At 38.4% G+C, this 27,812-nt stretch overlaps 1 protein-coding gene across 7 annotated transcripts in view; it reads right to left on the bottom strand.

Annotated features, from left to right (window-relative positions):
- Positions 1-27,812, bottom strand: part of PATJ (PATJ crumbs cell polarity complex component) — a 356,331-nt gene that overhangs the window by 220,636 nt on the left and 107,883 nt on the right. For 6 of the 7 annotated variants that reach the window (XM_060022954.1, XM_060022983.1, XM_060022992.1 and 3 more), the window contains 5 exons: positions 27,427-27,636; positions 23,189-23,305; positions 21,005-21,400; positions 15,828-15,951; positions 10,200-10,374 (listed from right to left, as the gene is read on the bottom strand). In XM_060022954.1, the coding sequence (XP_059878937.1) occupies positions 10,200-10,374; positions 15,828-15,951; positions 21,005-21,400; positions 23,189-23,305; positions 27,427-27,636 (1,022 nt within the window). The remainder of the gene's footprint in view (positions 1-10,199; positions 10,375-15,827; positions 15,952-21,004; positions 21,401-23,188; positions 23,306-27,426; positions 27,637-27,812) is intronic. The other variant, XM_060023011.1, reaches the window with a different exon arrangement.

The raw sequence follows: 27,812 nt of genomic DNA, 5'->3' as shown, positions 1-27,812 counted from the left end.
AGCTCCAGTCTAACCTGTACCACAAAATAGGTGTGTGCCTTTGGACCACCAAATGAAATGGCTTATGTGATACTGTCAGTTGTATTACTCTCCACAAAAATGTAGGGAATACCTCTTCCATTTCATTGTCACAAAAACCCTGTGAAGTAAGCACAACAGGTCATATTACTATATTTTCCCCATGAGGCTCAGATGTACTACACAATCTCTCCACAGTATCCAAATCTCTCTTTCAGCATGAAGTTTCAATGCTCCATTCTCCTCTGAACTCTCAAGTAAGTCCTATAAAAAGTATAAAACTCCAGCTACTTGCCACTCTACAACTTTCCAGGATATAATGGTTTAAGGCTGTGTGAAAAGGAGAAAGTGAAAAAATTTGGACAATCTAAAAATCAGTTAAGGAATTGAGATTATTAGGGATCACTGACATCTCACCCACTGCAGACAGTCTTCTTGCCTTAGCCAGTCTATTTTTTATGATTAAAAGCATCATAGAATTCAAGGAAAAACAATTTGGCAGGTACTTGCCAGTTACTTATCTAATGTCTTCTCTCCCCATCTTCCTTACCCAACAACATAACCCCCCTTTATTCCAGGTGGCACTATGCCCAGCTTTAAAAAAATAAATTTTCTGGACTTCCCTTCAGCTAATGATAACTGTGTGCCATAGCTCTGATCAGCAACAAGGAAGCAAAAGTCCCCAGATGAGATTTCCAGGAAAACTCACTAAATGGAGGGAGAATCAGCTGACAGGGAGCCTTTTGCTCTATGCTCTTCCCCTTCTTCTTGCCTAGAAGGCAGAGGTGATTATTGGTGATGAAGCATCCACCTTAAAATCATGAAGAAACCATGAGGGCTAAAGCAATACATTGACAACAGCAGAGCAGAAAGAAGATGTCTAAGACCCTGACAGGGCTTCTTCAGGACTTTTTTACATGAAAAAAATTAAGCCCTAGTTGAGTTAAGCCATACTAAAAGTGTGTGTGGGGAGATGGGGGCAGGGGATTCAGTTTATAAGCAGCTAAATGCCATCGTTAAATGATACACACATGATTCCACCAATTTAAGTGAAGTCTTCACTTTATCATATCACATTATTATTCTTGGCATGTATGCATATATGTTCATTGGATAATTGTAATCGTAGCATAAACTTTCATATTTTGATTATCTTATAATAGTAACAAGGATTAAATGAGATATGACTGGCATTTAACTGAGGCTCAACCAATACGTATTTCCTTAACAATTTTTTCACTTCATTTAAATCAAAATTTTCCCCAAGATTATCATAATCTTCATCATTTCTTATTTAATAGCATCTTAATAGTCCATGGTATTGATGTAATTTGTCTGCTATCTCAAAATATAATGCACTTAGATTATGTCTTGTTTATATGGAATATATACATTAATGCAAGGAATATCTTCATGCTCTGCTGTATTTTAATATTCTCCTTTACGTAGATATTAATTGAAGTAAGATTGAAAGCTAAAAACCAAACCAACACTGAAACCTTCCTCCTCTCCATTTTCCACTTTCCTGTACCCTAATTGCGACAGGTGTGATAATATGAAATAAATATTTGGTCCTTGTCCCTGGTTCCTGCCACAGAGCTTCTAAAACGCTTGGAGTTTTCCAAACGATAGGGGTGACAGGAGCATTTTTTGCTATTCATAACAAGCCCCTCTCAACCATACCTGAGTTGATGTTAATAAGGTGTCTCTAGGTAGGACTACAGACAGTTTCAGGATGGGGGTTGATTGCCAGAGAAGCAGTTGTGTGATTAGAGTTAGAACTTTCAGCCCTACCCCCACCTCTGGGAAGGGGAAAGGGGCTAGAGATGGAGCTCAGTCACCAATGGCCAATGATGTAATCAATCATGCCTGCATAATGGAGTCGCCATAAACCACCCCCCACCCCACCACCCCGGCCCCTCCAAACAACAGGGTTGAGAGAGCCTACAGGTTGGAGGACACATTAAAGTGCTGGGAGGGTGATGTGACCCAAGAGAGCATGGAAGCTCTTGCATCCCACACACCCCCTTCCCTGGCTTATGCATCTCTTCCACTTGGCTATTCCAGAGTTGCACCCTTTGTAATAAACCAGTAATAGTGAAGCACTTTCCTGAGTTCTGTGAGCCATCCTAGCAAATTCTCAAACCTTAGGAAGGTGTTATGGGAACCCTCAATTTATAGCCAGTTGGTCAGAAGTAGAGTTGGCAACCTGGAATTTGTGACTGGCATCTGAGGTTGGGGCAGTCTTACGGGACTGAGCCCTTCACCTGCGGGGACTGTACTAACTCCAGGTAGTTATGTCAGAATTGAAATGAATTTTAGGGTACACAGTGTCCAGAGAATCAGAGAATTGGTTGTTGGGTGGAGGAAAAAACTCATACATTTGGTGTCAGCAGTTTGTGAACAAAGAGAGTTCATGATAGGTATTAAGAAAAAAAAAGTATTATTATTATGGCACATGTATAATATCATTATAAGAATTAAATTCTTAAATTTAAAATTACCTAAAATAGAATGGAAACCAAGCTTTAACGTTAGTATGGGCTATATGCTTTTCTATTAAAAAAAATTAAAATAAAAAATATCCTAAACTGCTGGCTTTCACATACAATATTAAGCAAAGGGGGAAAAATTTTGTCTAAAATATGGATAATTTTAGTTTTCTTTAAGAAAATGTATGACAAAAGGATTTATTCTGTTAGAAGAGACTTTTTCAAAGCGTATTATCCTTTTTCAGGAAATTGATAAACACATATTTTGTTTACATTACTTCACACCTAAAGAGGGATAAAACTTTCAAAAATATAGTGTGATTAGTTTTAGAAATAAAGTCACAGGAGGCAAGCAACTATACAAAATAATGTAGTCACTTTACACTGATAAATGCATATACCTTTCAACCCAAATTAAAATTTAACGGAGAAAGTAAAATACTTTTACTGCACATATTAAGGTGTAAATTTGCACAAATGTACTTGAATCTTTCACAAGAGAATTCTAACCTCTAATTTTATAATTTGCACTTTGATTAGACATGGTCAATAGCTCAATCAGTTAGAATCTCAAATCTTAAAATAACTGAACTTTTGCCTTTTACATTTAACCAGAGTTTTATAACCACTTTTTCCCTAAAGAAATTAACCATCTAATAGAAACAATGTTTTTTATTTTTAGTTCAGTCCTTTATAACAAATGCCCAAAGTTATAATTCATTACAGATTTGGGAGGAAAGATGGAGTGCCCCATTAATGAACAAGTGGATATTAATAGTAAGACTTCATCATAATATACAATGTCTTTGAGAATAAAATTTTCAACATCATACAAAAATCAGATGAATCTAGATGGCCAAGGTGACCTTTACTTTATTTTTCCACAAATGATAATATTTTATTGTAGAAAAAGCATCCCAAATACAGGATTTCGTAAACACTGGTAGGTGAACAAGTGCAACTTTAAAAGTAAATACAAAGTAAAGAGGCAAAACCTACAAGCATTTTGCCTTTATGAGAAAATGTACTGTTCTCCTGCAGAGGTGATCCCACCCAGAGCACGAACGTGGCTCCACCTCCCATAAAGGCATCAGGTTTGCTTTCTGAACTATGCCCAGTTTAACAATTTCAAAATGATGGCAAGAATATACCTTTTTTTCATGTGAAACTTCCATACACTAAACCATGAGGGTCAAGCAATCTTGGCACCCCAAAATGATGTAAGCAGGAAGGGTTATGGTTGTACCTATCTCAAGATTTCTTTCTCCTCTTAAAATATAGATTCTATATGGCAATTTTCTATGACACACCACAGGGAATGTGAGCATTTGGAACCAGGCAGAATAGGCACTAGTGTTTTCCAAACTAGTAGGGCTAGTTATACAAATGTTACACTATGACTTTGAAATTACAAAGCAAATTATTACCTGATACCAGCATACATAAAAAATTAGGCATTCTTGTACATGAAAGTTTAAAATGACACAGACATGGTGCTCAATAAAAGAAGCCATATACAAAAAAGTACCTACTGCATGATAACATTTACATGAGTTCTAGAACAGAAAAAATAATTTACAGTATTAGAAGTCAGGGGCAAGGGGGAACTTTCTGGGTGGATGGAAATGTTCAATATCTTGATTGGGGTGTTGGTAACATGAATGTATACATTTATCACAATTTAAAAAATTGTCCTGTAAAATTGCATTTAAGACATTTGTTAAGAAAAAGAAGTTTAGGGCTTCCCTGGTGGCGCAGTGATTGGGAATCTGCCTACCAATGCAGGGGACACGGGTTCAAGCCCTGGTCCGGGAAGATCCCGCATGCCGCGGAGCAACTAAGCCTGTGTGCCACAACTGCTGAGCCTGCATTCTGGAGCCCACGAGCTGCAACTACTGAAGCTCTTGAGCCTGGAGCCTGTGCTCCGCTACAAGAGAAGCCACCGCAGGGAGAAGCCTGTGCGCCGCAGTGAAGAGTGGCCCCCGCTCGCCACAACTGGAGAAAGCCCGCGCACAGCAGCGAAGACCCAACGCAGCCAAAAATAAATAAATAAAATAAATAAAAAATTTAAAAAAGAAATAGAAGTTTAAGCCATAAAGGGTAAGTTACTTCCTTAGGTCTCTCCCTTTTCTCTTCTGACCTGTAGAGCCTGGGTGAGCAATCAAATATCTAATTATATTTTCATAGGCATTAATGTAATATTCCTATGTGCCTCTTGTCCTAATTTCTCACATTCATCTTCACCTGCAGTGACTGGCGTCTGCAACAGCATGCAACAGCATGGTAAAAACAGGAAACTGTCACATACGTGAGGCCAAAAACTCCTTGGAAACTTCCCCTTTTTACTCCCAACTCAAACATTCCAGAGTAGTCCTCTCTCAAATGAACACATTTATTCTCTCCCTTACGCTCAGTCTTCTACCAGTATTCTGAATTTACACATAGTTTTTGGCAGTAGAACTCAAAGGTAAAACTATTAGATACTCACCGTTTACTTAGAAGGCACTAAATGCCAGGCAGCGCTGGGGACTTAAAATATCACATTAACTCACTTAATCCTTTCCCCAGCTATGATGCTCTGCCTCCTATTTCACCTCCCACTATTCAAAACAAAGTATCCAATACCTGAAAGTATTTCTTTTCATTTGCATTGTATTATACCTACAACATGATTTTTTTTTTCAATTTAGAATTTTTTTTTCACCTTTCACCTCAAGTTCATCATCCTACAAGGCTTTAGCCTCTCACACCTTCCTTGTTTTACTTACTGTGACTTGATTCTATTTTATTTCTTTAAAAAAAAAAAACAAACCTCTACAATCTCCTTGAGTGTTTTAATAAACTCAGCAACAATGAATAATACCCTAGATACACCTCAGGGCCCATGATCCTATCACTGTCATCCAGCATCACTGCCAGCCGCCTTTCATTAAACATTTACTATGTTCAAGCATTATACGAAGCCCTTTATATTCACTCTAACTGAACCTTAGAACTACCTACTTTACAAGTGAGGAAATACAGACACAAGGGAAACCCTCTCAGCCTCACAAAGTCATAAATAAAAAAGAGCATATTTGAACAGCACCAAAATATATCTATATACTGCAAATCTCCTATTAGTTTGAGAAATGCCATGCCCCCCACTGATGGGCACACCCATGTCTTCAGGCAGCAGGTGATGACAGAAGTGAGTTAGAAAAAGACTAAAACAAGGTGAATTCTGAAAACTTGATCTCAAGTGACGTTATGAAGAAGGAAGGATACTCAGAACAAGATCACTTAGATTCCTCTCAGAGTTATCATGCTCTGCCTGCCCACCGTCCTCCCTTCCTAGAGATCCCCAGTTTCAGGGCGCATCTAACCTCTTAACATCAGTCCTGCCTCCAAAGGTAAGGAGAAATTGTCTTGATGCAAAAGCACAGTGCACACTGAATAACTCTGCTGGGCCCTACACAAAAATTAATGCAAAGAAGAAACTGTAAAAGAACATATAGCATTTAGCACTAGATGACACCCTGATGATCTGAAAGACTATATTCTGAAAAGAAACTATGCATTACTCAGGAAGTCTCCTGAGTAGCAATAAATATTCACCTATGAACCTAACTCCATGGGGCATACCCTGAAAGATTAAAATGGGGAGTATGATTTACAGGAACTCTTCTGAAGCCTGCTGAGATTTAAATATATCCTACATCTATGACAGCAAGCCAAAAAAACAGCATTCAAATGCAAGACGATCTCCCAAGACAAAGATTAGGCTGGAGCCCTTAAATGTCTGCGCCAGCACAAGAAAACAGCCTGTCAAAGTACTCACTTCAGGAGTTAAGTGTTATCTGCTCTCTCTGAAGCTGGGAGAATTGAGTAAGACACCACTGATAGAATGTTTCACTTTCTGCAGAAGGAAGGAGGGGGTGGGCTTGGAAATTTGTTTAAATCTTTTCCAATCTACAGTTACAGTTCTATAGCCTGAAAAGCAGCCTCATTTCTGAATTCTTTGGCCAGATTCAATTATTAACACTCAGCACAAGAGAAATTTAAAAAATAAAAGTGTCTCGTTTGAAAAGTAATTTGATCACATAAAAAAGTGGAAACATGGGCTTCCCTGGTGGCGCAGTGGTTGGGAGTCTGCCTGCCGATGCAGGGGACATGGGTTCGTGCCCCGGTCCGGGAAGATCCCACATACCGCGGAGCGGCTGTGCCCGTGAGCCATGGACGCTGAGCCTGCGCGTCCGGAGCCTGTGCTCCGCAACGGGAGAGGCCGCAGCAGTGAGAGGCCCGCGTACCACAAAAAAAAAAAAAAAAAAAAAAAAAAATAGTGGAAACATGTCGATAACTCCTCCAGCACTTCCACTGCCAAGCCTTTCTCTTAAAAAAACAAACCCTAGGGGCTTCCCGATCTTCTCTGGTGGCGCAATGGTTGAGAGTCCGCCTGCCGATGCAGGGCACGCGGGTTCGTGCCCCGGTCCGGAAGGATCCCACGTGCCGCAGAGCGGCTGGGCCCGTGGGCCGTGGCCGCTGGGCCTGCGCGTCTGGGGCCTGTGCTGCGCAGCGGGAGAGGCCGCAGCGGTGGGAAGCCTGCATACCGCAAAAACCAAAAAAACAAAACAAAACAAAAAAACCTTGGGGCTTCCCTGGTGGCGCAGTGGTTGAGAATCTGCCTGCTAATGCAGGGCACATGGGTTCGAGCCCTGGCCTGGGAAGATCCCACATGCCGCGTAGCAACTAGGCCCGTAAGCCACAACTACTGAGCCTGCGCGTCTGGAGCCTGTGCTCCGCAACAAGAGAGGCCGCGATAGTGAGAGGCCCACGCACCGCGATAAAGAGTGGCCCCCACTTGCCACAACTAGAGAAAGCCCTCGCACAGAAACGAAGATCCAACACAGCCAAAAATAAATAAATTAATTAATTAATTAAAGTACCCTTAATTAAAAAAAAAAGTATTAAAAACAAACCCTGGCTGTTTGACACTGCGTTCCATTCCTCTGGGAGCTGCTTAGATCCCTCGCACGAGGACCCTGGGCCTGTCAGCTCCTCCCCTCTATACCCTGATCCAGGTCTGCTGAGTGAAAAGCCACCAGATTCCTCCAACTAGTTGGGCCTATGGGTCTTCCCTTTTCACTCAGAGATGAGCTACACAGAAGCCAGACAACTTTTTACTAAAGTTCTATCTAAAACTCTAGGCAAAGGCCACAGGTCGCTGAACAGAGAAGTGATATAAGTCTGAGACACTTCATATAACACAAAATCTTTCTTGGACTAAGGTTTCAATAAAAGTATTAAGATTCTTTTCCCATATAGGTTATTACAGAACATTGAGTAGAGTTTCCTGGGCTATACAGTAGGTCCCTATTAGTTATCTATTCTATGCATATGTTAATCCCAGTCTCCCAATTTATCACTTCCCCCCCCACGTTTCCCCTTTGGTAACCATAAGTTTGATTTCAAGATCCGTGACTCTGTTTCTGTTTTGTAAGTAAGTTCATTTGTATCATTTTTTAAATTAGATTCCACAAATAAGTGATATCCTAAGATATTTGTCTTTCTCTGTCTGACTTACTTCACTCAGGATGATATATATCTATATATGTATAACTGATTCACCTGTTGTACACCTGAAACTAACACAACATTGTAAGTGAACTATACTCCAATAAAAATAAATAAAGCAATCAGGCCAATTAATCCCACCCCTTTCTCATCTCTGTTATGCTTTGCAACACCTCCAACTCCTTCGTTCGCCTCTCCTGTCCTGTACTCACAGTGCTACACGGTTCTGGTGTTTCTTTCAGAGGTGCTTCTGTTCCTATACCCCCCCAAGCCCCCCCCCCCCAGCCAAACTACCTGTCACACTCCAAGGAATCTCCTTGAATTGTAAAGAAGCCACCCCACATGCTAACTTCTTCCCTCAGTGTTCTCTCAACCTCCTCTGTTCTCTCAACAGCTTCCGCTTCTCTGCCATGGATGCCACACTTGAGTGGGTGACACTCACTCTCTCACTCCCTGCCAAGCTGGGAAAACGGAGTCAATATTTTTCTAAATTCCTTCCCACCACTAGGCCATTACTCTCCTACCCTTGTTTCTAAAGCTAAACTCTACTCTCACACCTCTCCTTTTATGGCCCACTTGACTAGCACCCCATCATTCTGAGTAAATAACCTTTCTCCTAAATGACAGAAAAAAAAAATCAAGGTCATTGGACAAGAACCTCCTTGGATTCCAGTCCTCAAGGTACTAATAGTACTGCATTTGTACCTTCCTTTCATTCCTGGCACCTGTGTCCATGGAGGAGATGAGCTTCCTCCTATCAAACTATTAGAAGCTAATCTCTCTAGGTGTGCAGTGTCCTCCCCCTCCACCTTCTCCAGGGACTACACTTAATCACCCACTTTCTAGCATCTACATATTCCTTTTCTGGATCTTTCACAATCTATGTGTGTGTGTGTATGTGTATATATATATATGTAGATGCATATATAGATGCATATGTAGATGTATATATATATATCTGCCCCCTTGTCCCATTTCCACAGTGCCCTTCAGTTGTCTAGGTAACATGTGTTCTTTCTGCCTCTTTTCATGATCAGGTTCCTCAAAACATTAGTCTGCTCTTACTTTGTCCAATATCTGACCTGTTCAATTCTCAACTCACTACTCTCTGATTTCCACTCTAATGAAACTGTTCTAAGCTTACCAAGGGAAACCATGTGATCAAGCCCCACGAAAACTCTTCCATTTTATCTACCTTGACCTCTCCGTAGCATGTAACAATAGTCTGCAATGATCCTTTTGTTAAAATGCTCTCTTCCCCTGGTTTCTATATCAACCTCTAGTTCATCAATTTCCTTCTACCTTTTGTTCATTCCACTTCATTATTTTCTTCCTCAGTTCATGCCCTTAATATTGCTGCTTTGCAGGACTCCAATTTTGGCCCTGTTCTTTTATCACTTGAGCCTCCCCTGGATGACTATTCAAATCCAGAAGTTTCACCTACACTTGATCTTGTTCCCAAATATCCATATCAGGATAGACCTCAACACTAGTCCCCAGAGTCATGTATTTAATTAACTCCATTTCACTTTATTGTCCTATGGATACCTGAACCCTCAACATGTCCCAAACAGAGCTCATCATTTTCCTCTTCAACCTGTTCATGCTCTTATAATCTTATGCCAAGGAATTAATGGTCCCACTATCCATCTAGTTGCCCCATTCAGACACACAGGTCGTCCTCCTACTCCTTCTCACTCCCAGCATGTTATCAGTCACCAATTCCTACAGCTGCTCTAACTCTTAAGTCCAGTCCCTCCCTAATTTGTCCTCGAGTACTTCTTGCTTGAGTTGTTAAATTCTTAATTAACCTTCCATTCTCTAAGTAAATACTCCCATAATCTATTTTGCAGACAACTGCAAGAATACAAAATTGTATATATATAAAAGAAATTATATATATGGTACAATTTTAAGTATGTGAAATTCTCACAGTAATTGTTTTGTATGGTGGGTTTTATTCATAATATTTCCTTGCATTTTCCAAATGTTCCACCATAATCATGCCCGGTTGTTTCCGTTTTTTTTTTTTAAACATCTTTATTGGAGTATAATTGCTTTACAATGCTTTTTTTTTAATAGAAGCAAAAAGAAAGTTATTTTATAATGCGAAAACAAAGAGAAATAATATCATACCATGCATCAGTGGCATGTCTAGAAGACAACATTCCTATGTATGCCGAGGCCTTGGAAACAGCTAGAGCCCTGGGGAGCTGGTATAGAGGCAAGTCTTCTTGCTCCCTTGTTTGAGCCACAGCAGGAAGTTCAACAAGCAAGCCAGGACCTTGAACGTCATTTGGAATCATCATGCCTAAAGAGTAAACCCAGATGACAGTGAGCACACGATATACTCATTCATTCTTCATTATACTCATTCATTCTTCATTAATTCAATAAATAGTCATGGATATCTACTACAGGCAGGCCCTTTCTAGAGAGAAGACTTATTTATACTAAACTAAATAAGTAAAACATTTAATATGTCAGATGGTGACAGTACTATGGTAAAAAAAATTCTGCAAGGAAGGGGGATAGGGGTTGCTCAGTGAAAGAGGGTTACAATTTTAAGCATGGTCTCACTGAAAACATGTTATTTTAGCAATATGAATCTTTTATCAAAAGAATCCCCCTTGTAAGTCAGAAAGAGAAAGACAAATACTATATGATATCACTTATATGTGGAATCTAAAAAATACAACAAACTAGTGAATAAAACAAAAAAGAAACAGACTTACAGATACAGAGAACAATCTAGTGGTTACCAGTGGGGAGAGGGAAGTGGGGAAGGGTAATATAGGGGTAGGGAGAAAAAAAAGTTATTATGGGCTTATATGAAATCATGTATGTGAAACGTCTGAAAATCATAAAGCACTGCAGAATTTAAAGAATCTTTCATTCAATTAAGAATCCCCTCTACAATGGTATTCTTACTTTACTAAATTTTCCCTTTATCAACCTAGGCTGTCTCAATTACAGGCATACTGACATTTCACTGATTAAAAAAAATAATTCCACAGAATAACAAATAACCAAATAAAAACACTTACATTTTTAAAGGGGCTTTGTTTATAAATTCCAGGATTCTTTTACATTTGTTACCTTATTTAATTCTCACATTAAACTATGAGTTAGAAAAGATAATAGCAACCATAGTTTATAGGTGGGGAATTCCAGGTCAAGGAATTTTTACTAATTAGAATGAACAAATTGGGACTTCCCTGGAGGTCCAATGGTTAAGACTCCGTGCTTCCACTGTAGGGGGCATGGGTCTGATCCCCGGTCAGGGAACTAAGATCCCGCATGCCACGTGGCACAGCCAAAACAAAAAAGAATGTACAAATTTACCTGACACATCACCTGTGTCATTTTCCCACTTACTGAAAAAAGGAGTAAAAAGAGCAGAGCTGTGCATGCAGTCCTACAGCACATGTTTAGAGACCTGCACCCAGACTGGCATAAACCCATTAATTACTCTTAAGATATACCTCAGTATCCATTATATCTCATCCATTATAAATTCCCAGCCAATCTTTCTTCATCATGTTATACAAATATGATGAATAGTGAATCAAATGCCTCCTTTAAATCCATACATTTATGGTATATTTTTGAGACTTGGCTCATCAGAATATTGGAAATGATCACTAAGAGATATAGACACTCTTCTAAACCTTTTCCTATAAGCATCACCTAAACTTTCCATTTCTTCATATTGAACAAATTTTCTAGTAAACTCACTTCTACTTCTGCTTTTTGTCTTGTCTAGACACACTGGAATCAGGATCTAATCAGCAGAGAATCTGAAGAGGGGGTGAAAGTAACTGTGATGCTCAGGTGGTATTAAAGGAAGTCTCCGGTACCTCAGACATGCTTCACTCCCATCCCCTGGGCCTACATTCCTGCACAGTCAAATCCATACCAGTGCCGCACTGCTCTAGCTTTGCCTGTGTCTACCTTCTCCCCCTTGAGAAGGGGCCAGGGATGGGATGGAAATTCTGGCACGAATGGCCTAACACAGGAGTTGAAAGAACAGAGAACCGGCTCTATTTGCAGAGCTATTTCCCATCCAGCTACGCTGCTGGATATTAAATTGCAGCACTGGGTTTCATAGGTTGCTTCAGTTTCTTTAAAACTTTTCATTACCTGCTCCACACAAGGCTGCCCATACCCTTTGCCCACTCCTCCTCCACGGACACCTTGGCAGTGCTCAGATACACATCTCTCCTCTCTCACCGTGCTTGACACAGGCAGACTTACAGAGCTGTTCATCAAGTGCACCACGGTACCCGGGAGCCCATAAAATAAATCGCATCCTTCGGGGCCTATGCAGTTGTTAGGTAACAGCCACAACAGAAGCACACAGGTTAGGTAAACAGGGAAGTTTACTTATTTACTTTTTTTAATATTTATTTATTTATTTGACGGCATCGGGTCTTAGCTGCGGGATCTTCATTGCGGCATGCGCAATCTTTCATTGCGGCACACGGGTTCCTTTCTAGTTGTGGTGCGCGGGCTCTACAGCGTGCAGGCTTAGTTGCCTCGCGGCACATGAGATCTTAGTTCCCCAACCAGGGATCGAACCTGCATCCCCTGCTTTGGAAAGCGGATTCTTAACCACTGGACCACGAAAGAAGTCCCCAGGGAAGTTTAAAAAAAAGGTTCCTAGACAAATGGAAGTTAAAGCTTATAGGAGAGAAATGGGGGAAATTTCCAAAAGGTTTCTACTTAGTGAGGTGCAGGAATAGAAAGATAAAATAAAGGCAAGAAGAATGCAAGTAGAGAAGAGAGGGCGTTACGGCACAACTAAGCAACTGGAAAAAAACAAGTAGGGAATCGGTATGCTGTTAAATCACCACACAGGAGCAGCACATCACCTTCTCATTCAAGAAATATTTCTTGAGCACCCACTATGGTAACATAATCAGGCATAAGCCTGGACCTCCAGAAGCTTATGGTTAGAGACAGGCATGCAAATACGCGAGTGTGCCTGACGCTGTGTGCAATGACAGAAATTCATCCAGGTTCACTGGAGGCCCATTCCAGGCTGGGCCAGTCAAAGACTGGGAAACAGAACTACTTTCTGTCTGAAATCTTCTGAAATCTCTTAACACTAAATGTATTACTGATTTGACATTTATCTTGTATGCTTTACATTATTAATTATGCTGATTTCTAGGTTTAGTTTCACAGCCCGTGAAGAGCATAGGCTCTTAGAGGAAACCTACTTTTAGATTAAGTACAGGGTCAAAAATAGCCCTTTACACATAGGTTCTCAAAAATAATTTTTAATGTAATTGCTCATAAGTAAATCTAAAATTGTCTGTTACTAACAGAGTGGTCAAAAGGCTACAGATGTGAAAGAGGCCTCACAGAACACTTAGCCCAATTCCATCATTTTACAGCTGAAGAAGTGGAGGGGCTTGGAGAAGCGGGAGGCTCGCCTGGTGACACAGCAGGTTAATGGCTTAGTACTCAGGGGCCTGGGACTGAAATTATACTGACTCTGTACCAATAATTTCTTAGTCCGCCCATGGTTAGCACTAACCCAAGTACTCACACCTGCCACACAGCATTCCGGCAGCTCTCAAAAGTTTTTCCAAACAGCATGTCGTTATGAACACTCTTCTAGTGAGGACAGGCCTAAGGTATACAAGTGTAGCTTAATTCCTAAAGCTATAATCTCCAAAAATAAATTCCCAGGGCCTTGTCAAATATTAGATTAAGGCAGTATGGTGGGTTGAATGGTGGCCCAACTAAAATATGTATATCTCTGCCACAGAACCTATAAATGAGAACTTATATGGAAAAAAGGGCTTTGCAGATGTAATTAAATTAAGTATCTTGAAATGAGACCATCCTGATTATCCAAGTGGGCCCTAAATCTAACAGCAGGTGTCCTTATAAGAGAGAGAAGAAGAGAAGACATGGATAGGGAGAAGGGGAGAGGGCCACGTGAGGACGGAGGCAGAAATTAGAATGATGCAGCCGCAAGCCAAAGGACGCTGGAGCCACCTGAAGCTGGACAAGGAAAAGAACAGATTCTTCCCTAGAGCTCTCAGAAGGAGCACAGAATCTTAAATTAGGACTTCTGGACTCCAGAACAGTGAGAGAATTGACTTCTGCTGTTTAAGCCACCAAGTTTATGGCTCTTTGTGACAACAGCCCTAGGAAACTCATACAGGCAGCAGAAGGCAGAGGAAATAACTTCGGAGTCACTTAGATGATATCCAGAGCAGGGCTGAAAGGAAGACTAGATCATCCCATGAGGACAAAATCCCTTTCCCTATCTTTTTCCCAACTCCACTGCCCTTCCTCACAAACACCCACCCCATATTTCTAGTCTATTCCTTTCAATCCTGATAGTATAAAACAGTGAATGGTTCTCAACCAGGGCAATTTTGTCTCCCAAGGGACATTTGCCAATGTCTGAAGACATTTTGATTTTGATCATGACTGGGAATACCACTGAATCTAGGGTTAGAAGGCAGGGAGGCTGCGAACATCTTACAATGCACAGGTAAGCCCTCTACAACAGAATTATGTGGCCCAAAATAGTGCTTATATGGCTATAAAGTATCAACTGTAATCAAACAGATATGGACCATTAATTCATTTATGAATTCATTTGTGCCATAAATCTCTAAGTATTTAATAGTCAGAGGATACAGAAATGTGGTGAATTAAAAAAAAAAATAGTATACCAAGAGAGTTTTGGTGAAAAATCCCATTTTTCTCCTAGTCACAATCAGTTATACATTATGAAAAATTGAATAGACTCATTTAATCTTAGATACTCAAAATTGACTATCCTAATTTTCTTTTTAAATTAAATTAAATTAAATTTAAATTCATGTTGTGTTCTGACCTGCAGGGAACTGGCAACTGTTATCATCTCATAGATGCCTTCAATCTTTAACCACATTAAGAATTCCATCCTTTAGATTTTTACCTGACAGAATGTTGAATTCATAAAAAACGGTTACATAACTTTTCTATAGCTATCTCTCTCTCCTAATAGCATATTACCATACAACACAAGAACTGCCCACAGAGAAAGACTTTTCCTATAAGTAGAGTCAAAACAGGTGAAGGACAGCATAAATCCTGAACAATGGCTCTATAAATCCCAATGCTATGAAAGAACTTACCAGGTTCACCTAAGGATCTTAATATTACGACATTAAATATTGCAGTGTTAGATGAGGAAAGATTATTTTTTAAAGTCAAGTTTTCAAAAATATATAAGAATCAATATGGGAAGAGGCAAGGAGAAGCACTATACTTTTAGGATTCTTTAATGGAAACTAAGTTATTAATGTACCAAAATTGACTGTAATATATGGCTATAAAAATGTTTCATAAATGTTTAAAATATGTCTCTCTTTATTAATATTTAACAACCCCATTCAATGAGCTAACAGTATCACTTAATAGCATCAGAGATTTTAATATATATTACTAGAGACTTATTTCAGATTTGGCATAAGGCAGTAGCTTTAGTTTTAATCCATGAAGCTAATAAAAAGCAAAATGAGGCAGGGAAAATGCAGCTCTCTCAGAAAACAGAATCTGAAAGCTCTAAGTTGAAATATGACTCACGTTATTTTTCCAGATATTTTGAAGCAGATTAATTAATAAGCAGATTTCAATTCAAAACATTATAATGAATGAAAATGTGACAGTAAAATTCATCATATATACCAATAAAACTGAAAGATTGCAAAATAATGTAATTTGTGTTTATGAGAAACGAAAATCACAAACCTAAATCCAGACTACTTTCCGTTAACGAATTAAGATTTTCCAGATCATCAAATCTGCTTTGTTGACTGTTTCCTTCAGCTGAGGGTATGGAGGATAGGGAATCGATGCCAAAGTTTTCTTTCATCTCAAGAGGAAGAAAACAGAAATGCATTAGTACTTTATGACAAAATGTGGAACACCATAATGTTGTTCAATCCAGATCATAATGATAGCGGAAAACTGGCCCTGCAAACAAGCCTTCTCAAGTAACGGTTTATACTGTGGTAAGCAGTAACAAATGTTAGTAACTTAATATCTGTAAGAGTATAGGCTAGTAAAATCTGTTTTTTCCAAACAGTGGATTTTTTACCAAAAAAAAAATTGTTTTATAAACATTAATAAGTAGATTTAAATAAACATTCACCAAGGCAGAGGAATAAAAGATCTATCAAGTTAAGCAAGGTCAACAGTTGATACTCATTATGTCCTGGATCATGCTGGATCACAACTTAAATAGCTTCATTGCTGATCTGGAAACACCTAGTGAATTTTCATAGCTCTAAGCCTTTGCTCTGCCCTCCCTGACACTCTTATCTGCCTAGTGAACAACCTGTTCCCCAAACCTAAAACCTACAGGTAAGCACAGTCAAAAGTTATTACACTTTCCTTGTCTTCCTTTTACACACGTCTTTTACGGTTTTCCAAAGTTACAATCTTCCAGAACATACAATTTTCATTGATGTATTTTATTATGATATTTAAAAAGCATTTATATGCATGAAATTAAATGACAACATTATGGTCACCGTAGGCATTTACCTTAACTCATTTAAGGTGAATAACACTATGTTATTCTCTATTGTTGGAAATTTAGGTTGTTCGAAACAAAAAAATGAATTATATTTTTTACAACAGTCCATGTTTTTTCATGGTTATACTGGTCATACTTCAATGATAAGAAAAGGACCTCTCATAAACTGATGTACCAAATACTGCTAGGTTTTATCAAATGGATTATGAATATAATTGAGTATATAACTGTATCAGATACCCAAAGAAGGTTACAGTACAAAGAATTCAACTCAAATATTAAAAAAGAGGTGAGAAAGGAAATATGACTACTTAGTTGCCTAGAATAAAATAAGAAGAACTTATTAGAGAAGGGAGTCAGGAGGAGATGGCAGCCACTGACTACTTAAAAAGAAGAAATTTTACAACAATTTTTGAACTGTCTGGATTTTTTTTTTAAGTGAATGGCAATTATGGAATTGAGGAATAAGAATTGATGCCTAAATCTGAGATTTCAATACAGCGGGTATGAAAGGTTAAATCTTTAGAAAAATCAATTCAGTTTTTTTCTAAATAGAGAAAAAAATAAAAACATAAAATTATTCTCAGGTAACTAATCCTCAGGCAAAAAGAATCAGATATTTTTAAAAAGGGCAAAGGACTTAGACATTTCTCCAAAGGATATTTGAAGATCGCCAATAAGCATATGAAAAGCTGCTCAAGGTCACTAATAGAGAAATACAAATCAAAACCACAGTGAGCTATCACTTCGCACCTATTTAAAAAACAGAAAACAAGTGTTGGTGAGCATGTAGAGAAATTAGAAAACTTGTACATTGCCAGCAGAAATGAAAATGGTACAGTTTCTATGGAAAACAGTACAATGATTCCTAAAAAAATTAAACAGAATTACATATGATCTTGCAATTTCACTTCTGGGTGTAAAGCACCCAAAATCTGGTTTTTGAACAAATATTTGTATACCAGTGTCCACAGCAGCATTGTTCACAATAGCCAAAGATAGAAACAGTCCAGATGTCCATCAGCTGATGAATGAGTAAACAAAAGGTGGTATATATACCTTCAGTGGAATGTTATTCAGCCTCAAAAAGTGAGAAAACACTGACACGATATATGTATGAACCTTGAAGACATCATGCTAAGTGAAATAAGCCAGACACAAAAGGATAAATATTGTATGATTCCACTTACATGAGGTGCTTTGAGTAGTCAAATTTTGAGAGACAGAAAGTAGAATTGTGGTTGGTTGCCAGAGGAGGAGGGAAGGTGAGAATGAGAAGTTATTGCTTAGTGTGTACAGAGTTTCAATTTGGGAAGATGAAAAAGTTCTGGAGATGGATGGTGGCAATGGTTGTACAATAATGTGAGTGCATTAATGCCACAGGAACTATAAGCCTAAAAATGCTTAAAAGGTCAACTTTATGTAATGTGTATTTTATCACAATTAAAAATAAAGAACCAGATCTATAAATCTTGATGGCTTCACCCTTCGACTAAAATGGAGTAACAGGGTGGTAGAGAATGATAAACTTATAAGTCGTTGGGTACTATTTCCACTCCACAAATATAGCTATATCTGTAACCCAAAATGGATATTACAATGAAGACAGAAGTGATAATGTTCCTCTACCTTTTTGGAGGGCACCCTCTAAATAGAAGAGCATTGGGAATTACATATTTGTAAGGTATTTCACTGTGTTTTTAAAATCCACCCACTCAGGGCTTATTATATTAGATAATAAAGTATCGTCACTGGATCCACCATAATGAGAGAAAGGCAAATAAAGATCCAAGCCCATCCTGATCATGTGGGTACAACTGTTACAGGGGATCAGAATATTCCACCCAGAAATATGCCACTTTGGCATAAGGATTATTTTGGACTGAAGAAAAAGAGTGAACTCAGAAAAGCTTCCTATCCTCCCCTGATTCTCAATCACCAGAGACAACTCTAGACTCTTCAGCTCAGAGATGGCACTAAGAGAGATGTACATGACAAACCTTACTACAACAATCCTTATCTTCCATCAATTCCCCCCCATATATTTCCCTTCCCACAGTCTGCTGACCCTAAAAGCCCAAATCCCTTTTCCTTTGTCTTGTTACTTCTCTACAAGTTCACTGTTCTTTGTTAAGATGCTGTATAAGCCCAAGTTCTAACTCCTCCTTTCAGTGAATCATCACTGAGTTTCTCCTGTGTATATGCATGATGCAGGTGTTAATAAATGGTTTTTCTTTTCTTAATCTGTCTTTTGTCAGTTTAATTTCCAGGGCCTCAGCCAGAAGAACCTAGGAGGGTAGAGGAAAAAGGGTTTTTCCTCCCATACACTGTCATCACTGCTGGGTGTGGGGAAGGGAGGAAAAGAGCTAATGCCCATATATTCGGGCAAAACTCTAATTCAAAAAGATACATGAACCCCTATGTTCACAGCAGCACTATTCACAGTAGCCAAGACATGGAAACAACCTAAATGTCTATCAACAGATGAATGGATAGAGAAGATGTGGCATATATATACAATGGAATGTTAGTCAGCCATAAAAAAGAATGAAATAATGCCATCTGCAGCAACATGGATGGACCTAGAGATTATCATACTAAGTGAACTAAGTCAGAAAGAGAAAGACAAATACCGTATGATATCACTTATATGTGGAATCTAAAATATGACACAAATGAACCTATCTATGAAACAGAAACAGAATCACGGACATAGAGAACAGACTCGTGGTTGCCAAAGGGGAGGGGTTTGGGGGAGAGATGGAGTAGAAGGCGGGGGTTAGCAGACATAAGCTTTTATATATAGAATGGGTAAACAACAAGGTCCCACTGTATAGCACAGAGAACTAGAGTCAATATCTTATGATATTTTATATTCTTTTCCATAATGGAAAAGAATATTTAAAAAATGTGTATATGGGCTTCCCTGGTGGCGCAATGGTTGAGAGTCCGTCTGCCAATGCAGGGGATGCGGGTTCGTGCCCCGGTCCGGGAAGATCCCACATGCCGCAGAGCGGCTGGGCCCGTGAGCCATGGCTGCTGGGCCTGTGCGTCCGAAGCCTGTGCTTCACAAAGGGAGAGGCCACAACAGTGAGAGGCCCGCGTACCGCAAAAAAAAAAAAAAAAAAAAAAAGGGCCTATATTTTAGGTTGCCTTATATTGGGGTAAATAGAAAAATTCATTTTTATGGAAGAAAACACCATAACAAGGCAGTATTTATGAATATTCAATAATCTGCAATTACTAACTTGCTCCATATAACTGACTATTGTTTGAGGTCAAGCACTTACAGACATAGGAGTGGGACTGGCAGAAGTAGAAAGAACAAATGTCAGTGGCAACATACCAGGTGATTCGATGTCACCTCTTCCCACATTAGTCACATAATCCCAAATATCTGTTCACTTGTAGACTGCCCAGAGTCCACTACCAGGGGTAATCCTCTGGGGTTCCTTAAATATATAAATACAGCATCTTGCATAGCAGAGGGACCCATAGGCATTTGCAAAAAGGATAAATGTAGGAAGATCTAAGGGAGGCAAGGAAAAATCCCAGCTCTATCTGCCTGTGAGAGAGCAAATGAAGGCTACTTTGCACATCACTGCAGGGAAGTTGCTGACTCAGTGAGGAGGGCACCGTACTGCACCTGAACACACTGCTATGTACCCCATACAAAAACTTTCTTTTCATTTGCTTGGAAGTTAATTTGGGGAAAGAAATAAACAAACAAAAATAAAACATTAAAAATATCCCTAATGAATGATTCCAACTGGTGACCAGTTAACTCTAATTTGATTTTTAAAAAAACTTATTGGTGATTTAATAGCAAGGGCAAACCTATTAAAATATAATGCTTTCCTGCAAAGTTGTCAACAGGTAGTATCACAAATGTAAAGATAATCTTCTAGAGTTCAGTGACTTTCTATTTAGTATCATATATAATACAGAGAGCAGTGTGGATAAGCAAGACAGAAACAACAATAAATCTTTAATCAATTTTGCCTTGATTTTCCTTGACAAATATGTGATGTGAAAAATACAGAGCTGTGTCTCCCTGAGAGAATTTTTTTTTAAAAAATCACAAATGGCAAAAGAACTCTTCCTTGAAATCGGTAATTAGGAGAAAAACATCACTAAAACATCAAGGTAAAAAAAATAAAACCTACCATAAAAACAAGGCAACTCGCAAAAAAAAAAAAAAAAAAGCAAGGCAACTACAGTTTATTGACTCCAGCCAGAAGTTACATAATGCAGAAATGATGAGGTTTACTTAAAGCAACACACTGTATGGTACATTTTGGAAAAAATGATTAGTGATGAAAAGATCCATTGAATTTTGTTCAGGGGGAGTCAGGGAGGATGTGGAAGATGTGTTCTAATCCCTTACCATCTTTTCAGTGCTATAGCCACACTGCTGCATCTCCTGGGAATACACGCTCATCATGGACCTGGCTTCTTGAGGCTCAGGCAGTTCACAATCCTGGTACCACCGTGTACCAAAGTGAAGCTCCTTCATGGATGGAACAGGAGCAGCCTCTTGAATGTGAGATGAGGGATACGATTCCATGGACTGAAAGTGGTTTTGATAGAGCTCATATTCTTCATCAACAAGCATTTCTCTTTCTTCACCCATTTCCTGCAATCTAGGCGCCATAAATTCAAGCATTTCCCAGGCCTCCTTACTATCGTCTATCTCTTTTTGTTGGGACTGGAAAGCCTTTCCCAAATCTAGAAATGGCTCATCCACAAGCTCTTCTTTAAAATAGGGCTCATCTCTAAATCCCTGTGAATAAAAATTGTAAAAAAAAAAAACTTTAAACTACGTCTGTATTAAAGCTGCACCCTACACATTAACTGGAAAATTAACCGCTGACATAACTGCAATGACGGTATTACATGACAATGCATGGTTAACCTGACAGCTCTCCATTACAAATGAGAAGAAATACAATCTCACTGCCACGCAAGCCTCAAGCCTCAACCCTGAAAAGAAACAAACGACAAGAGGCAAAAATCTGCCTTTGGCAAGGTGACTGACTAGTCTGAAAGGTTCACTATACATCAACTGCCTTAAAATTTTCAGTCAGAAATAGGAATTTTGTTAAATTGCTACATTGAATATTTAACTCCTGCATCTCATATAAAAACTAATACATAAACATGGATGCGCTTCCTACTATCACTTAAGAAAGCAAAGACTTAAAAGGTCAGGATTTTCAGGTTTATGTAACTAAAAAGAAATTAATGGTTATTTGAATGTTTACAAAACATTCTCTATAAACTGAAGATATGGGGAATATGTCTCAACTACTTTGAGTATGACTCTTTTATAATATACCACTTAATAGAAATTTATTTTCCCATCTGCATTAATAATATAAAACAAAAGGAATGAATACAGTATGCTCTTCAATTAATTCATACTTCACTAATCAAAAAAGCAAGTACATAAAACTGAAGCTAGACAGTCATGCATGAGCAGAAACTCTGTTGAGTTCCTAGGTAACGCTTGAGGAATATATGGATCTGCTGAGCCTTTGACCTAACTCCAAGGCACCTTAGGGTGCTGGGCACAATGAGGCCCAATTCCCTCTAAGGGATCAACGACATTTCCTATTTTAAGTCCTATTCATTAAGTATCAATAAATGCAAATTCCTGAAATGAATCTACTCCTTCCCATTGCTTCCTCACTTGCAGCTATACATCATTGCAGTGACACTTATAAATTAATATACTATACCAAATACTGTAATCTAGTTATTTCAAAAAAAGAAAAAAAACTGCATTTAGAAGGCATATTTAAACATGTCACACAGTTATGAAACTGTAACAAAAAATGTTTAAACTACAAAAATATAATGGACATTATAGGACTACATATCAGTTTTAGACACTGTCAACAAACTATGTAAAGAATATCAAAAGACAGTTGTTATCAAGTAAAGCAAAACCATACTCTAACTGCAAGAAGCAAAATAAACACAATTCATTTTAAGAAGAAAAAGGGAAAAGCTTCAAAATATACTTTCTAATATTAAAGCATAAAGTAAGGTTTGACTAAATAACTCTTTTCTTTAGAAAGTATTCAATAAGAAGCTCTGTATAGCTCTTATTCTACAGCATTTTTTTTTAATGCAGGTCTATTTTCAAAAATATGTTCTACCCTCAAAATTTTAAGAGTATATTAGTGATATAAAATGAGGTACGTTTGTTCTTTGAAAATGCCTTATACCTGGGCTATGTCATTTATGGAGGCAATGTGATACAAGATAGAAAAGATTTCAGTTTAAAAAAAATTAATAGGGACTTCCCTGGTGGTCCAGGGGTTAAGAATCTGCACTTCCACTGCAGGGGACATGGGTTTGACCCCGGTCAGGGATCTAAGATCCAGCGTGTCACGCACTGCAGCCATAAATAAATAAATAAATAAATATCTGCGATTAAAAAAATTAATAAGGGGGGGGGGATTATTTGATTTGTATCTATTTAGCCAAGAAATGAGAGTGAGAACAAGCTTTTGTCTTCTTTATAACAGCAACTGTTTACTTGGGAAATAAATGTACTAAATACCTTGGGTGCTTCAAGTATTAAAGATGAATTTATATCATGAACTGTTCCTGAAATGTCAGTCTTGTCTTCATTATTGTTTGAATGTAAAATATGATTTTCTTCCTCTTTATCACCTTCCTGAAAATAGAAGCACTTTTAATTTTTAATTATTTTAGCATGACTGAAGAACTGTTTTTGTCAACCATGAAACTTTTTTTTTATTGAGTTCTAATTGACATAAAACGTTATATTAGTTTTAAGTGTACAACATAATGATTTGGTAGATGTATATGTTGCAAAATAATCACCACGATAAGTTTAGTTAATAACTCAAATTTCAAATACACAATACAGTGTTGTTAACTATAGTCACCATGCTATACCTTACATCCTTAGGACTTATAACTGGAGATTTGTATCTTTTGACCACCTTCACCTATTTTGCCCACCCCCAGCCCCCAACTCTGGCAACCAAAGAAGTACTTTTGTAATGAAGAAAATATCTTAGTTTCAAACGCTTTTCAGATTAATTCTTATCTTTCCATTAAATGCAAGTACACAATAAAATTTATGTAAATTGTTTTATTAGACCAAATTTTTCTTTAATAACCAAAAAAAGCCATGTTCAGGTCAAAGCTTCTCAAACTTTTTATTCTTTTTAGGTATTCCTTAAAGAAAAAATCACTTTCCCAGGAAGAGATCTTAATATTAAGAAACACCTAAGTTTATACAGGGTGATACTCAAAATATTTAACAATGGTACAGGGTAGCCACTCTCCGTCAGAAGAGGGACAATCATCACGGTTCCTACCAGCTCAGCATCAGTCCCAGGTAATAACGCAGCTACAATTTATCAAGTCCTAGCTATATATCAAAATCTATGGTAAACACTTTTACGTGCTTTGTCTCAGCTTAATCTTTACAGCAATTCTATTAGGTCAGGATTTTTATATTTACATGAAAATAACATCAAATAGATATATATCTCACAGGCACAGGTTTTAGCACTTTAAATATATCAATTCATTTAATATATTTATTCATATATTAATACATATTCTAAGAAGTAGGTGCTCTTATTAACCTCATTTTACAGATGAGTAACACAGGCACAGTAATTTGCTCAAAGGTACATAACTAGTCAGGTACACACCCAGAATGTGAGCCCTGGCTGTCTGGCTCTAGAGCCTGTGATCTCGGCTACCATGATTTGTGATCCCAAGTGGGCGCTGGTGAGGTTAAATAACTGGCCCAAGGACACACAGCTTTGCAAATCACAGAACGAAGCAAAATCCCACAGATGTCTGGCTCAAGAACTCCATTGCCAGCTCTGTCCTGTGGGTTCTGAAGATACAATGTACTTTTTAAAGTCAGTTCACTCATTTTTTATCTGTGACATCTGAGGTGAGTTTGTGGAAAAGAGAAAGTTAAGTCACATTTCTGGTTAACATGAAACTATACAGATAATAACTTTCTACATAAGACTATAATGCAAGATTATAGAATACCTATATTATATAGATAGTATATATCTATATGGTACAAGACTTAATAAAAAATAATTCGGGCTTCCCTGGTGGCGCAGTGGTTGGGAGTCCGCCTGCCAATGCAGGGGATACGGGTTCGTGCCCTGGTCTGGGAGGATCCCGCGTGCCGTGGAGCGGCTGGGCCCATGGGCCCGCTGAGCCTGCGCGTCCGGAGCCTGTGCTACGCAGCGGAAGAGGCCACAACAGTGAGAGGCCCGCGTACCACAAAATAAATAAATAAATAAATAAATAAATAAATAATTCTATTCTCCTGTTACATATTCATAGTCTTTTTGCTCCAACTTGACTTTGGACCTTCTTATTCATACTCTCTCTCCGGTTCTCCTGAGGACTGAGCAAATGCTCAGCAAACATTAAGTGATGAGATAAGTGGCCACCAACTGGACCATGAGAGAGAGAGAGACAGAGAAATAGAGAGACCTCAGAGAATATCCATGCATCACTATTTACAGCTCACAGACAGTTTTGCTAAAAGAACCCAGATGTTAAAGAAGGAATTACTTAGAAATTTTCAGTGGAATCATCACTAGTCTTGAAAGTGACCTTTTCTCGAATTCCTTCACTGGCCTCCCAACTCCCCAGCATCCTGGCAGCCTTCTACTCACTGAGGGAAGCCTAGGCAAAGGTCCACCTCACAATTACTGCGTTCCAAAATCCTCTCAGAGCAAGGCTCCAAGGTCCCGAGGTTTGTGCAGCTCTACCTCTGCCAGAAATAGCACAGGAATCCACAGCCAGTTGTTACTAAGTTCTGTTCTTTACAATGCCTGAGACTTCCTTCAATTGCTTCAAAGTAAAGTCACACTGCTTAGGTCCTATAGATCATAAATAGTTGGGACTTTCTCTGGTAACCCAAATAATCAGGCAAATAATCATCAGGGAAAATCTAGACAAAGCTCTTGCCACAATCCAAAATACCAAGATGAGGTCCCATAAAAATATTAAGTTTCCCCTCCTTAATTTGTCCAAAAATCAAACTGGGTATCTCATGGTATATACTGACTATGGCAACACTCACACCCCAAATACACAGTATAAAGTCAAGAACTTGACTTAGCTATGTGCTATATTCCATTTCAAAATGTTTAAAGTATCTGATAGGTGTAATATATAGGCATCTTGATGTATAATATGTGAAGAATAATAAAGTAATATATGAAGGTCACATGAGGTTCCCCATTGCAAAAATACTATGTGTAATACATGACTCTATCTATGTCTATAAATGAACATATGTAACAATATCTATATAGACAGATCTCTATCTATATACTATTTATCTGTATGAACACTTGTAGTGTGCTAATATATTTCACAGAATAAAAGAATTTTAGAGTTAAGAAAGATCTTATGAATTCTCTAGTCTTTTTTAGTCTTTTCAGAAATGAAAAAGTAGGCTCAGAAAAGTGCTGTACCTATGATCGAATTACTGGTATAGTGCTTCTCAAAGGGCAAAACTTCTGCATCAGAACTACGCCAGTGACTCACTGAAGAGGCAGATTCCTGAACAGCACACGAGAATCACTAAGTCAGAATCTCCGAGAGTAGGACCTGGGAAACTGCATTTTAACCATCTCCAAGGTGATTCTTACGTCTATCACATATCATTGAATTTGAGACCCACTGGGCTAACTTGTAGCAAAGTTAGAAACAGAGCCCAGATTTCTTGAAATCCAGTCCAACACTCTACTACAACCATGCTATCTGTTTCAGACATGCGGCATGAAACTAAACTTGTGACAACAAATTAGAATAGGAACATATAGCATTGTGGCTAAGAGTACAGGGTCTGAAGCCACTCTGCTGAGTTTATATTCCAACTCTCCCCCTTACTAGTTATATTACCTTGCATAAGTTACTCAGCTCTGTGTCTTGACTAACTCAATACATAGTAGTGGTAATAAGAGGATTACCTCCTCTTAAAGTTCCTGTGATGACTAAATTAGTGCACGTAAAGAGCTTAAAATACTGAGTGACATATATAAGCACTCAATAATACTTTAATGCCACTTGAAAATTATCATCAAGTATTTTTTTTACATTGGGGAACCTCAATAGCACCATAACTAATAATACTTTAGTCAGAAAGAGTGATCTAGGGAAGTTGCAGGAAAAAAGAAAAAGAAAAAGAAAAACAAACAGTGATCTGACATAGCACATGAGATTAAACAATAAGATGACTTCAGGATGGCTTGACCATATCGGAGTTTAGATGCTAGGGGTTACAAGGCACATTGATGGTCAGAAAAGCATATTAAAATCTTACTGAGATATGGTTAACTAGATTTCAACTTACCAAGCCATCTCGACATCATGCCCAAATGAAAGTTAAAACACATAAACATACTTATTTTAATTTATAACATAAGGAATGTAATGAGAACTTAGAAGTCTGTGTTAAAAGTATAAAGATAAAAGTAGTAGCAGTAGGACTAGTAATGTTGGCAGCTAGCACTGATGTAGTAATGTGCTAATAAGCACTTAACAAATATCATCTTTAATCCTCAAAATCCTATGGGGTAGACATTTTTTTCTGAAAATTAAGTCAAGGACGTTAAGAAACTTGCACAGACACATGTATAGTAAGCAGTGGAACAGGGATTCGAAGCCAGGTGTATTTGTCTGCAAAATCCATGTTCTTAACTACTGATATTATCAATATCCTATAATGATATAGTATTATCATTTCCTATATTAACAAAATTCGACACTTACCACCAAAGGCTTACAGATGCCAAGGTGTACAATGCCTGGTGGCACAGCTTTCAACACTTCCACAGCTTCAGCAAGTGTGGTGTTGTCCAAACAGTATTCATTGACTGAGACCAGGCGGTCTCCAGGTAATAGTTCTCTGCCTCTTTCTGCCACACCATCTGCCACCAGGGAGCGAATCACAATCACTGATCTTGTGGGATCTAAGGGGTCCTAAGGATCAAGCAAAAAAGAAAGATGAGTCAGTTCCCTAAAAACAAATATATAGCCTTAAGACAAGTATGTGGACAGTCACACCTCAGCGATATTGTGGGTTTGGTTCCAGACAACTACAATAAAGCGAATATCACAATAAAGTGAGTCACATGTTTTTCGGTTTCCCCAGTGCA

The sequence above is a fragment of the Delphinus delphis genome, chromosome 1 (assembly GCF_949987515.2).
Source record: "Delphinus delphis chromosome 1, mDelDel1.2, whole genome shotgun sequence".
NCBI classification, from domain to species: domain Eukaryota; kingdom Metazoa; phylum Chordata; class Mammalia; order Artiodactyla; family Delphinidae; genus Delphinus; species Delphinus delphis.
This window is presented reverse-complemented; position numbering and strand designations above follow the sequence as displayed.